A 13,844-nucleotide genomic window follows, 5' to 3' on the forward strand; every position below is an offset into this window, starting at 1 on the left:
TTGTCTCTCTTTCTTGTCTCCATTCCTTTGTGTTCCTTGGTCTCTCTATCTCACTCTCTCTATCTTTGTCTCTTTCATTCCCTCATTCTCAATTTACACCGCATTCATGTTTTTTGTTCTTGGTGTGTGTGTCTGTGTGCAGGGGCGGATCCAACCAGCGGCGAGGGGGAGAGGCCCAATTCGTGAGAAAAATTATTTTTATTCTTGTTTTTTGCCAGGGGTGGGCCCCATGCCCCCATCCGGCATCCGCCATTGTCTGTGTGTTTGTCCCCTTCTCTCTCTTACCCTCTGTTTCTTCCCTCTATTCCTCTCTCGTTCTCGGTCTCTTCAAATCAAATATTCCTCGTCTCTCACTTTCTCTCACTCTCTTTGTCCTTCTCATCTCCTTTTCTCATTTGTTTCCTCAATTCATCTCTCTCTCTTATTTTGGTCTCTCTCTCCCCCCCTCTCTCTCTCTCTGTGTCTCTCTTCGTGGTCGAGTTAGCAATGACCGGTTAATACCGATTGATCAAAATATAAACGTTTATTGTATCCCTGTAAATGATACACAAAGCAATATACATTCGATAAAGTTTTATTTTAATAAGTACGAAGCATGTATAAAAACGTTATAACTTTATTGTATTGGTTATTTTGGAACGGGGGGGGGGGGGGGGGGTGGGGTATCATGCATCTTTAACATACAGTCATATTGAAAGCTTCCATTCGCCTTCTTTCAGCATGTCTCATGTGTCAATATTTAAAATAGAGGTTGTCTTGTACATTTTTACACTTTTAAAAAAACTTAAATTCTTATTTTTTTCAACCAATTTTCGTCCAGAAATTTATTTATCTTGCACATGTTATAGTCAATTTCCTCTTCGGTCATTTGTTTTCCAAGTTTGTCCAGTCGATTTTATCAATTTGCATCCAATTTCGTGAAAGTCACATACACTTCCTCATCCTCGGCTGCCAACGTACAGTTGCCTGCATCAATTTCATCATTTTCAATCGATTACGTTAAAGGGTCATTCATTCATTATAAGGTCTTGTCCATGCGACGAATTTAAATGAAGCTCTCTTGAAATTGAGAACACAAAAACTAATTTTATTATCACATTATGCAGCGAACCGTCAGGTGAGACGAATTCGAATGAAAACGGCCAAAAATGCATGGACAAATGTTGACATAGATCAACCATTGACTTACCTGAATGACAAATGACTAAATTAACTTTGACATTTGCACGATTCCTAACACGAATCTAAAGTGCACAAAGATAAATTTGAAAGGAAAAAACTGTTAAAATGGACGTGAAATCCTATATTTAGAATATTGTGCTTAATTCATAGTTACACTATTCTAATTGACAAATCTTTACAAATTTAAAAATATCTATCATTTTAAAAAGGGTATATCCTTCTCTGAATAAGGACTCTGGTTGTTCCCTGTCACCTATCTTCGCTTCAGTTATCTTGAGGCAGCAGAGAGCAAGACACTGAGAGAATAAACACATGGCTTGGGAAAGTCCACAAGAGTGGATAAAAGCTTGCATACTAAATTTCTAGGTTGGTAGATTCTCAAACTACCGTACATATAAAGTAAAACATGTGTTAGGCACACTTTCGAAGTAAAATTGTGCTTTCAACCTTGGTGAAATGTAATATCACGTGAGTTATTCTGAATTTCTCGAATCATATACTTATTGGCAGCCCTTGAGAGGTATATCAGATAAGTTGTATTTAGCTCCCGAATATTGCACGAGTCGAAAAAGAGTGCAATATTCATGCTAGCTGAATGCAATGTTTATGATATGCTACGAAAGGAATCCAATATTATTATTATTATACATTCAAAATTGATAACGTAAAATCTAAGGAATAAAAATATCACTTTTCTGTAACTTTAATATATTCTATAAAATAAAGATTTAAAGTACTAAAGCTATAAATTTACAGCTGCTCAAAGATTTTATCTACAAAAAACATAGAAAAACAAATATTAAAGATATCTTCTACAATACGTCCCTTTTAAAATGTGAGAATTCAGCTAAATGTACAAAGCCTCAAATTTACAGCGTAGTTTCAGCAAAGATCAATTTCACACAAATATCAGCAATTAGTTTCACTTCAAATATTTTTTTTCTTCTTATCTATCGTCGTCAACTGAATTAATTAACGAATTGATTACTTCCTAAATGACAGTCAAAAGATCAAAAGGCACAACATCAATATATCATCAGGTAAAATAAAATACTTTGATAAATGAATATATTCCACTACAGTTCAGGCAACTAAATAAAGGCTGCTTATTTTCAAGGTTAAAGTGATACAGAATCAACATGAACACAGATTTTAATCCATATTAAAGTTGAATAAAGCATTCATACATTTTTGTAATAACAATTTCATATGTTCTTATTTGGTCTCCCCAATTAACATTTAGATGGTTTATAAAACGATTGGGAAAATGATCCCATTTTTTTCTTCAAATGCAATAGGCATTTTCATCTACAACTTGCTTGGTTAAATATTTTTCGTGCTGTAATATTCAGCGATGTTTCCATAATATTAAACCTGTTCTAACTGGATTGAGGACCGTTTGTAACTGACATTAAAGTTGAGATGGTCGTTGCTGTTTGTTTGCTATTAAAGTTGTTTGTTGTTGTTGATATTGTTGTTCTTTTAATAGATCTTTCTATGCAGTCATCAAGAGAAGTAACTTGATGTTTAGCCCCATAATCAAAGTAAGAAAAGGGTTCTTTATTTAAAACGTGAGATTGAATTATTATTATTATTATTTTTTTTTTTTTGGGGGGGGGGGAGGGGGGGGGGCGAATTTCAGCCCCGCGTAATGAATAGAAGACAATAATTTTACTTTCATCCTAGTCGATATAATAGAGTTTGTTATGTTATTTCATGTAAGCCGCGCCCCCTATTTTAAAGGGGACGGGTCAACCAAGTAGGTGAAATGGGTCGTATTCATGAAACTAGAAAAAGCATAGCAGTTGCTGGCAAATAGCTGGAATGACGTTCTTCTTACTAGAAAAATAATTAGTAATCATTGCTTGAATAACTGTTTTCATCATCAAGCAATGGCTTGACGTGGCTTGAATTGTAATAAGCCTGTCATGATAGCATGACTGTTTTTCCTTGACTTTATGCAACATATCTATCAAAATACATCTGTTCAGCCGTTACATTTGCTTTCTTTTAAATACCAATTGCATGAATTCAATACGAAATGATGTAAAATTATGTATACTGTATCGCGGTTTAGAATCCAAACCACTCTCTTCAGAATATTTAAAAGTTTGCAGGGATAAACTACTTTTCTCTGAATGACCGTGTGTCTCGAAAAAGGCATGCTTCTTATTGATCAAGCATTTGCATATTGCTTGTTATTCCCGATGTAAGTATGTGCATGTCGGGGTAATTGCTAGTTTTATAAATACGACCCATTTTCTTAACACATTTAAGCCACCACCTCGCCAGGTTTGGTCGGTGCAGCAGCTGCTTGTTGGTTGTACGGGGCACCCAGAGCTTGGTAATGCGGGGCAGCAGGAGCTTGGTTGTACGGGGCAGTAGGAGCCTGGTTGTACGGCGCAGCAGGAGCCTGGTTGTTGGGGGCAGCAGGAGCCTGGTTGTACGGGGCACCAGGAGCTTGGTTGTAGGGAGCTGGAGCAACAGGCTGGCCAGCAGGGGGATACGCATGCTGAACGTTGTACGCGGGAGGGGGTTGAGCGATTCCCGCTGGCTGAGTGTACTGGCCTGTGTAGAGACAATTAAAAATTAAAGAAATTAGTAGTATAATCTCCCTTTTACTCCAATAAATTACGAAGATTGTAAAGAGCAGAGTTACATTAAAATGTAAAGAGATTGAACCGAAGTCGAATCACCTTATCAATAGTGGTGCGTATTCATGAAAATAAAGCGCACCAATCTTAGAATAATAACAATAACTGTGAAGTATTGAAAACCTAATCATCCAAACTTTAAAAATCGTTGCCAACTTTGTCTATATGTATGTGGACAAGTCCAAGGTATTTTGTCTGATACCCTACCGACCACATTTCAAAGACAGAAGTTTACCTACAGATTGTAACAAGTTGAAATCTTTTTTAGTCGGGTTCTAACTAGTTCTCAACGTGAATGGATAGTTCTTAGTGTTTATCGTGTTTTTTAAATTACATAATGCTTAGAGACATATGGGACATGGAATTAAACTTGCCCATATTTTACTAACATTTTGCATTTGGATTAAAGAGGTTTTCCCAAATTAAGTGTAATCCCCCCCCCCACATATTTAACACAATCGTTAGGTAAATAACTCAATGACCATAGGTAAATCTTTTTATCTTTAAAATTCAGTGTGAGTGATAATTAATATTATATCCCTTATCGTAAGATTGTTGCATTAGGTGTGTACACAACAAGAAAAAGAATAGTTTGACTGTAAAAGACGTTTCCTGCCGACTAGATCAAAATAGTACATTTTTATTGATGACGTCACGCATAGTACCTTTTTTTCCCTAGGGAAAAAAGGTACTATGCGTGACGTCACAATACAAAAACGTATATTCTTGAACTATGCATTTTCCAAGCGAGCGCGTACATGATTTCATATGCCTCTGCGCGGTCAACCCCCGCGGTGTCACGGCGCTAGCTCAAGCCATATGCAATTTACACTGTGCGATAACTGCACTACACTTGCGCCAGCTAAACATTTTTTACATCCTTCGATGTTTCATTTGAGCCGTGCAATTTTCTTTATTTCTTTTCGATCTGAATGTAGATGTGAATGTGAGTATAAGGGTCATGTTATAACAGAAGTGTACAAGGAATAATACAGATGGAAGGGATATAAAACAAATATAAAATGACTCATTCTCGGAACAAGCTAAAACTATTCGCACTCAGGAACATCATTAGTACTTTTCTCCCTCGGGCCGATGGCCCTCGGGAGAATAGTACTAGTTGATGTTCCTTCGATGCGAATAGTTTCAGCTAGATCCTCGAGTGTCATTGTATATTTGTATACTATATACCGATGACGGGAATTTCTTTTCAGGACAGTTTAAACGTATCCTGAGATTAAGTATTTATCATTTCAGCTGGTGTGTCATTTCAAATATAACACGGTTGGACGTCTATTTAATTTAGCTCTGTGAAATTCCTAGTATCACGGTCTATACTTTCTATCGCTTGAATTCCTCTATGAAGTAATTAATGACAACATCATGTTTTTTATTTAGTATCTTTAGATTAGAGTTGAAACAAAAACAAAAACAATCGTTATGTACATACCGGTCGTCACAACCATCGGAGTGTTCTGTTGGGTATACTGCAAAGGAAATTGAAACAATTGAAATAAATGTAAGATAAAAACCAAACACTACTACTACTACTACTACTAATAATAATAGACTCTGTCTACTTTGGTATAGTTTAAATTACATTAGATCAACGAATACGCTGTTGGACAGCATTATTCTGACTTCACCTCGAGCTGCTGTAGCGTGTATCGGATGATCATGGCAAGGAATACATTCTATCAGGTATCAATTACTTCAACTTGATTGAGAGTAGCAAATGTATATTTATGTCTTGCCACATGTCATTGGTGCCATATCACTCATATCACTCACTCATATCAATCTGCAAGTAATGTACTTTGGCAGTATGAAATGTCTGTCGCGCCATGTGGGGGCTCGAACCCAAGACCTTCCTGTATTCATAGCTCCAGTGAAGTCATACTACTTGATTGCTATACTCAAGGATACTATACTGGAAACGGCAAGAAAAGAACCCGGCCATTCAAACCAATATTTCTAACGAGCAGAAAACAGAATAAAATAAGGTCATAACTTTTTCGCAATTACCATACAGCTGCCATAAAATTAAAATTTCCTGATAAAATGATAATGAGCAGGGGCAGGTACAAGCCATTGCAACCTCGAACTCCACTCAAAATTGATGTTTTATTCCTAAGAAGCTTTTCTTAAACCAAAGGAGATGAAATTTACCTTTAGTGGAAATATATTGGAATTCGCTCCAAGTATACGTGGTTGGATTACTCTATAGACAATGAATTTCACCATATGAGCGTGGATTTTCCACTCTAAAGGAAAAATAATGTGACTCTCCACAAAATAGAGTGCCTGTCCACGCCTGTACATTTAGATGTGGGGGGGGGGGGGGGGGGTGTATGATGATTACTCACCACAGTGGTGGTGGTTAGTGAAGACGAGTTGCCACAGGCCATGCCACCACAGCAGTAGGCTGAAGCCACAATGGCTACAATCATCTCAATCAGTCCAAGGATGGCCAACAGAGAGTCAGATGCGATACTTGCCTCCTGTTAATCAAATTCGGATAGTTCATTTATTTATCTATTTATTTATTTATTCATGAAATATTCGTTACTAAGCAAACCAGCCAATATTGATCGGTTTATCGGCTCTCTGTGTGTGATTTTTGATCAAAAGAAAATCAAAGCAAAGTGTGCAAAGCCTATATTTTTGGATCTGTGTTTAACCATCGTAAGGGTATCCAAACTGGGAAAATATAATATATCAACATTTCGGTGCCTATTCGACTTAAAGCAACACTGTATTTAAGCTTTAAACAATACGGTATCATGCACGATTTTATCAAAGATAGTTTCTTAGTGGTCATCCAATTTCGTTGAATTAAATGTAACAAGTAACAGTTTTCTTAAACATTGAATATGTAGTAAAATTAACAGTTTTTACTTTGTAGATTATGAGTTGTGGGCATCCTCAAAATAATTACAAAATAGTCTGAAAAGCGCAAAACGAAAAAAGCATTCGGCACTGATGGGGTACCAGGGACATAAAATATAATATCTAAAGAATCATAGAGATTGATCAATAATGTTCTGAGAGGATAAGAATCAATAATAAACCATATTGTAACACTCGTTTCATGGAAGAAGGTAAGGAAAATGTATTCCAACTTTATGGGAAAATACAGAGAATATACATACCCGTAACCCTGGTTCATTGTAGCCATAGTAGAGATATAAATAGTTACTGATGATTCCTGCCCCAATGCCACCAGCAACCATCTGAGCAAAAGCAACATTTGCCGTGATGATACACATCGTAAGATAGCCGATGATCTAAGAAAACAATATATTTTTTTAAATAACTTTTTGAAAAGACAACAAAAGCGAAACAAGTGAATAGAGTATAATATTGGCGGATGTATCATGTCATGGCTGTAACATATGTAGTTGCTTACTGTTGAATGACACTATCAATCCCTCAGCTAAAAGCGATTAAACAAAGCTTTAACTGGCCTTGAAACAAATTGAGTGTGTGGGTTGGCTGGGTGTGTGAACGTGCGTGTTTGTGTGTGCGGTCGGTCTGTGTTTAGGTTTATACATATGAAACCTCGATTTACACCGGAACCATGTATATCTAAAGGGGTAATGGGCAGGGGCGTCACTAGAGAGGGGTGTTGTGGGGGATTCGACACCCCCCCCCCTTATCAGGATATTGTCGGTAAAATTAAGCTGCCGTCGGGAAAATGAGGAAAGGGTGAGGGAAACAACGGATGAGGGAAAGAAAAAGTAAAGAAAAATGGAAAAGAAAAGAAAGAAAAGAAAGAGAAGAGAACAAAGAAAAACTAAAGGGAAAAGAGAGAGGAAAAGGGAAAAAAGGAAAAAAGGAAAATGAAACAATTGAAATGGGGGGATGAAAGAGAGGAGAGAGAGAGAGAGGAATGGGGAGGGGGTTGTTGGACGGAGTCATCTCGTCGAGGGATCAAGAAAGATATGCATAGATATATTTCTTTGTCGGGCCAGCTGTATCGGTATTTTCGCTCGATCCTCGTGTAATATCAATGCAGAAGTTTGAACTCGGTGAGATGTATAAATAATGTCGGTCGGCCGGCGAATTTTTGTTTTCTTTCTATGAACTGTTACAAATCATTGCCAATTGTCATTGCCATTGTCAACCTTACTATATTTATATCATTAGAAAAATAAAAAAAAGGGATTCAAGAATCGCCCCCATCGAGGTGCGAACCCGAAATATATTTGTGTACAGACGCAGCGCTCTTTCCGATCACGCCACACCAAATAGTTGCTGATCCCAGTTGTATACATGTAGATAGTTCGTAGGAAATTAGCCCCGGCCCCGGGTTTATAGGGTTAAATATTAAATATAGAATAGACATATTTTTGTCGGTAATCGGTGGCCTCTATTAAAACCACCCCCCACACAAACACACTGAAAAGGGTCTAGTGACGCCCTTGCATATGAGTAATGATTATACATTTCTAAATGAGACTAAAGGAATACAAAACATACATACCACACAAGTGTTCTTCTGCATCGAACATATTCCTAAGATTCCGGTAGGAATGTAGAACTAGGGAAGGAGAATATTAAAAGCAATCGTCATTACAATCAAAATTACAAAATATTGATTACTCTATTGTTTATATCATAGCAATTGTGTGTGGGTACGTGTGATCACGTCTAAAGTCGTAATGTAATGCTCGCACATTTCAAAAGGTGCTGGGCTTGACTTTTCAAGTCATTGCGATAGTGTTAATCATGTATGAAAACAAGTGCATACCCAAAAGAACAAAGGGCAAATGGAGACTTACCAGAACACTGGCCCAAATTCCCATGGCGACATAGCCTACTGAGGTGTGGAGGACCAACTCGGCAATGGCGACGACGATGCTCCCAATGCCGAGGAATAGCTGAATCCAACCAGTCGCTCTTCCGGCAGCCCCGTTAAAGTTCTGCGACACACCGCTCGACGAGTTAGGGTTCTGCACCCTGGTGGCATAGTTGACTGGAGCGGGCTGGTGGACGTAGACAGTCTGGCCCGGGACTCCGGGCTGGGTGGGATAAGACGTGGCCTGCATGTCAGAGGTAACTTGCTGTGTAGGGTAAAGAAGGTTTGGTAAAAACTTAACAGGAGTTTTGAAGACCAATAATAGGGTTAAAACTTCACGAACGGTTGCAATTTGAAGACTGTAGGATAGTTGTTCCGCTGGACTATACCACCTCCTCACAACATTGACAAGTGAGAAAGGAGGCGAGAATTCCAGTTTGTACAGGTATTCCTAATGAGCATTGTAATTGATTGATTGATTGATTGAACTAGTTCATTAATTATTTTAAAAAATGAATTCACAACAGTAGCCAACGGATGTAACAAATTGAATTTACAAAATATTAAACATTACATTGCATGAATACAATATATTGAAAATTGTTCAGATAAAACACAGTAAAAATAAACAAGAAATAATAATCAACTTGGAAATCGAACAATACTGGGAAATGAAAAGGACAGACGGAAGGAAGATTGAGACAGAAGAAGAGGGAGAGAAATCAAGGTGAAGTACTCGAAAGAATCACAGAACAATTACAATTCAAATTCAAACTGGCAGTAAATGTTATTATAGGGCTTAGAGACAAGTTCGGATCAACATTGAATTTCAGAATAAAAACCTAATTTCACCTTGCATGATAGTAATGCAAGTATTAAAATATCAATAAGTATTGCAAGTTATGAGTTATATATTCATCCATGCAGATGCGTACGCAGGATTTTTTCAAGGGGGGGGGGGTTTAACATTTATAAATCGGTCCGAAAATTTCGCAACGACTCAGCCGGCCGCTGAATAAGCGGGGGGGGGGGGGGGGTAAGAGGTCATTTTTTTTGGGGGGGGGGGGGGGTCCCAAAAAGGTAACGTCACCTTTTTAGGTCGGACGTGGGAAAAAAAAATTCAAAAATCAAAAGAGGGGTTTTAATACATAAAATTACCAAAGGGGGGGGGTAACACCCCAACCCCCCCCCCCCTGCGTACGCGCCTGCATTCATGTGTTTGACATAGGCTAAATGATGTCAAAACACATCGGACATCTGGCTATATATATACAGGAATAAGAAACACAAAGAAACAGAACTCGGATGGATATCGACAGAGTGCATCAATAATACATGGGTACAATTGTGTGGACAGTACTAAATTCCCACGACTACTACTTACAATAAACTACGCCCTATATGCTCTAGGACAACTATTCCTTCTAAAAATAACTGTCCGGTAAACTACCCCAAACAACTACTCCGAGTCCCATATAGCACGAATATCTTTAGGTCAATAACTCCCTGGTTATCCTGGACATGTAACCCTAGGATTAGAAACCGTTCGTTAATCGCCCCCTGCATGGTTACTTTAAATTTCCCCGGTCAAATACCCCTAGGACGACAAATACCTTTAACTATCCGTGCAGCTACCCCAGACAGCTACCCCTAAAAACATTAAGCATATACCTCTAGGATAATTAATTAATCACCCCAGGAAATGTATCTCCTGACCACTGTAATCTAGATGTTTGTCTTTTTAATTTATTTCAAGTCCAATAGTTATTTAAGTAATAAAGGGAATACATTTTCTGTTTTCCAGTGACACTCATTTCATAGATCTATTCCTCAATTTAAATTTATTTACAAGGAGAAGGTAAGAAGTTGAGTGTGGCTAAAGTAAAGACAACGCAGGGTAATTTTTGAATGTTATTCAGAGGCACATGCCTTTGAAATGATCTCCCACTATCTGCACGGGAGAAAGCATTGTGTCTTGCTTTCGTAGATATTTAATATCACAAATATTAATAGAATGATTGTTTTGAACCGAGGTTCTTGCCTTTTTTGTAAATACTATGTTATATAATTCGTTATCTTTTTATTTAGTGTAAAATACCAAAGCTTTTTTGTTTTAATGACAAAACATATTCTAGCCTAGATGTGTGATAGCTTGTAGCTTAAGTATGTTTTCAAAGGTTATTCATATTTATTAATTACATTCTCATTTATTGTGTTGATACTTCTGTGTGTTAGTGGTGCAAGACACGATTAGCATTTAATGCTATTTTCTGGTCCATTTACATTCACATTTTATTGTTATATTGATGTATTTTTTGTTTGGATAATAAGACTTCAAACTCAAACTCAAACTCATTTCCTTTTGCTTTTTTTCTTTCTTTTTCTTCGTCTATTCTTCTCTTTTGTTAACTTTTTAGGTGTGTACTGTTCTACATTCGTCACAAGCCTATATGCTTTCAAAATGTATGCCTGCTTATTTTAGTACTGTTATTATTCTCTTGAATTTACTTATGTCATTATATAAGGATACGGATGTTTTACTTGAGTATGTTGTTGAAATGAAAAAAGAAATAGAAGGAAATAAATTCAATATAATTAAATTATTGTTGTTCCCCTCTATTTCTGAACTGATCCAATTAAATAAATAACAAGTAAGAATACAAATCTGGAACATATCGAAAAGAATATCAAATCATCACTAGCACACAATGGAACGCTCCCATGCGGAAATATCAACAAAAGATGAAATGTTACATCATCTCTAATTATAGCCTATGGCGTCATAGCGCGTTGCCATCGTATTGTGACGTATGCATTCATAATGAGTGCGCTTCGGAGACTTTACCAACCATTGCGATCAGGTCATGCTCGTTTTTATCAATCACTTCCATATCAACAATGGACCATTTATAATACGTCTGTGGTTTGTACCACTGTGTGCGGAGTACGGAAAGCGGTGTCATGAATATACGACGTACGGTTTAACAGCTCGTGAAGGCGATAGGAAAGATGGCGCATATTTACCTGCATGCGATGTTTAACCATAGGTTTATGAGGCAATAGAGGGCCTTACCACAGCCATATATTAAGAAAAAGTATATAGATAAACATGTTATTTTCATGTTTTTTCATCTGCTGCTCATAATTGTTCTTCCAAAGTATATATTTCTCTTGTTCGTATTCATTTTGATTCTATTATTCTGTTTTTATTTTCTGTGATTTCCTTTCATATCATTTCGTTTTAATATATTATTATATTTGAACGTCTCTACATGGCCTTCAACTCTGAAAAGCGGCCACTATCTCGGTGAAGAATAGTGAAGACAAAACGTAACCCCAAGAGGACTTCCTAAATTGCTCGGCTGCAAACATGTCAATGATTTTATTATTGTATCTCTTTTCTTTGTACATTTCAGAATATCAAACGACTTGATCTGGTGAATAATTTACCTTTCTAAAGCGCTCTGTTTGACATCGAATGTCTTTTAAGGCGCCTACATAACTAGTCATACATTCATAAATTACAACGTACACATTACAGGCTATACATTACTAGTAAAAGCTTTGGTAATTAAATTATTAACATATGTTAGTTAGTAGGTCTGAGTTAACATAAGCTACTTTACAATGAGCATGGTTGAGGATGGATGCTCTTCGGTTCAGAATATTGTGTAAAAAAGGAAGGAAAATTTCAAAGACCAAGATGTCAACAAATCCCCATAATTCTACTTATCTGTAACCACGGGAGGTGACTACCATTCATACACCGAAATCGAGATATTTCAACATACATTCAACAACATACAACATACAGATATAAACAACAACAATGAGTTGAAAGGTAAACGGAGCCAGCAAGAAATGTATTCGTGTACAGTGTACAAATGGGACAGGCTTATTGCTAAATGGAAATCTCTTGTACAAAACTAAACTAACCCAACCCTACACAGTTAAAGGATGACCAAAATGGTGCTGATATGACTCTGTACTGAACAATCTAAATGAATGTCATGACAACGGATTATCATTCCGTCTAGCACTAACATTTTAAACAGTCACAATGCAGTGAGTATTATTTTCGGCACAATTTAATGCTTATTTTGTCTCAAATCTTAAATCATAATGATCTGGCATTAACGAGTATACCTATTTCATTCAGTAATTACAGAGATTTCAAGCCTATCCTACACCGATGAACCTTCTGAACTGACCTACCATAACAAATTACAAGTAATTTGCAAAGATCTTTAATAATTACTAATGCAAAATGATTTCTTAAATTCATTGGAAGCGCATACGGTTGTTAAGACTCCTCGTTTGAAATTACGTACTTCCTGAGAATTCTCCTTGATCAGAGTCATATCAAATCAGGGAGAACCACACCTGTTGTACAATTCGCATCCGCACCATAAGCATAACTGTGTATCTAATATTTCCAATAAGCCTACATACATGTACCCATCAACAAAATGGCGACTTAAATTAGTAAAATTAGAAATGCTAATGATCTCAAGATTTGAATCATATCAGCAGTAAGATACTACTACGCAGCATTCGTTAATTCTATTCCAGTCAAAACAAACTCGAAATATATACGGATAAAAGAACAGATGAAACTTACTTTGGGTGCGTGTTAAAAATGTCTGCCTTAAACCAAGTCCTTTTATGATGCTGTATATAAATCGCACACACTACAGCAGATATTATAAAAATACTGCGAGCGGTATTTACAATAGAAAATGGATTCCGGTTGTGGATGGTGTCAGTGCTTATACTGACGTATTCAAGCAAATATTTGATGAAATGGAATTTATGGGTAATAGCGAATAAACATTGGATGTATGATCATTGTAGCGGGCGCTCAACCAGCGGTAAATTAATTTGTATAATATCATTTTTTAATATGATTCCAGATATATCTTATCAATTCCCTATGATTTGATTTCAAAATTCTAGAGTAGAGGTAATTGTATTGTTTCCCACTACATCAAACTTCGTGAATGTATGAAGTATTGCAATCGCTGATCTTCTCGAGACCCCTCCCTCTCTTTGTCTCTCTTTCTTGTATCAATTCCTCTGGCTTCCTTGGCCTCTCTATCTCACTCTCTCTATTTCTGTGCCACTCATTCCCTCATCCTCTATATCTAAATCCAATTCCTCTCTTTTTTCTTGGTGTGTCTGTGTACAGTGTGAGTCAAAAAAAAAGT

At 36.9% G+C, this 13,844-nt stretch overlaps 1 protein-coding gene across 1 annotated transcript; it reads right to left on the bottom strand.

Moving 5' to 3' along the window:
• Positions 1-644: 644 nt before the first annotated feature.
• Positions 645-13,558, bottom strand: LOC100889973. The gene is made up of 7 exons (XM_030974789.1): positions 13,259-13,558; positions 8,621-8,902; positions 8,323-8,379; positions 6,989-7,123; positions 6,203-6,337; positions 5,287-5,323; positions 645-3,750 (listed from the first exon to the last, which is right to left on the bottom strand). Exons 2-7 carry the CDS (start codon positions 8,885-8,887, stop codon positions 3,455-3,457), a joined length of 927 nt encoding a protein of 308 aa, XP_030830649.1. The 5' UTR covers positions 8,888-8,902; positions 13,259-13,558; the 3' UTR covers positions 645-3,454.
• Positions 13,559-13,844: the final 286 nt, after the last annotated feature.

The sequence above is a fragment of the Strongylocentrotus purpuratus genome, unplaced genomic scaffold (genome assembly GCF_000002235.5).
Source record: "Strongylocentrotus purpuratus isolate Spur 01 unplaced genomic scaffold, Spur_5.0 spur5_scaffold_7, whole genome shotgun sequence".
In the NCBI taxonomy this organism is placed as follows: Eukaryota; Metazoa; Echinodermata; class Echinoidea; order Camarodonta; family Strongylocentrotidae; genus Strongylocentrotus; species Strongylocentrotus purpuratus.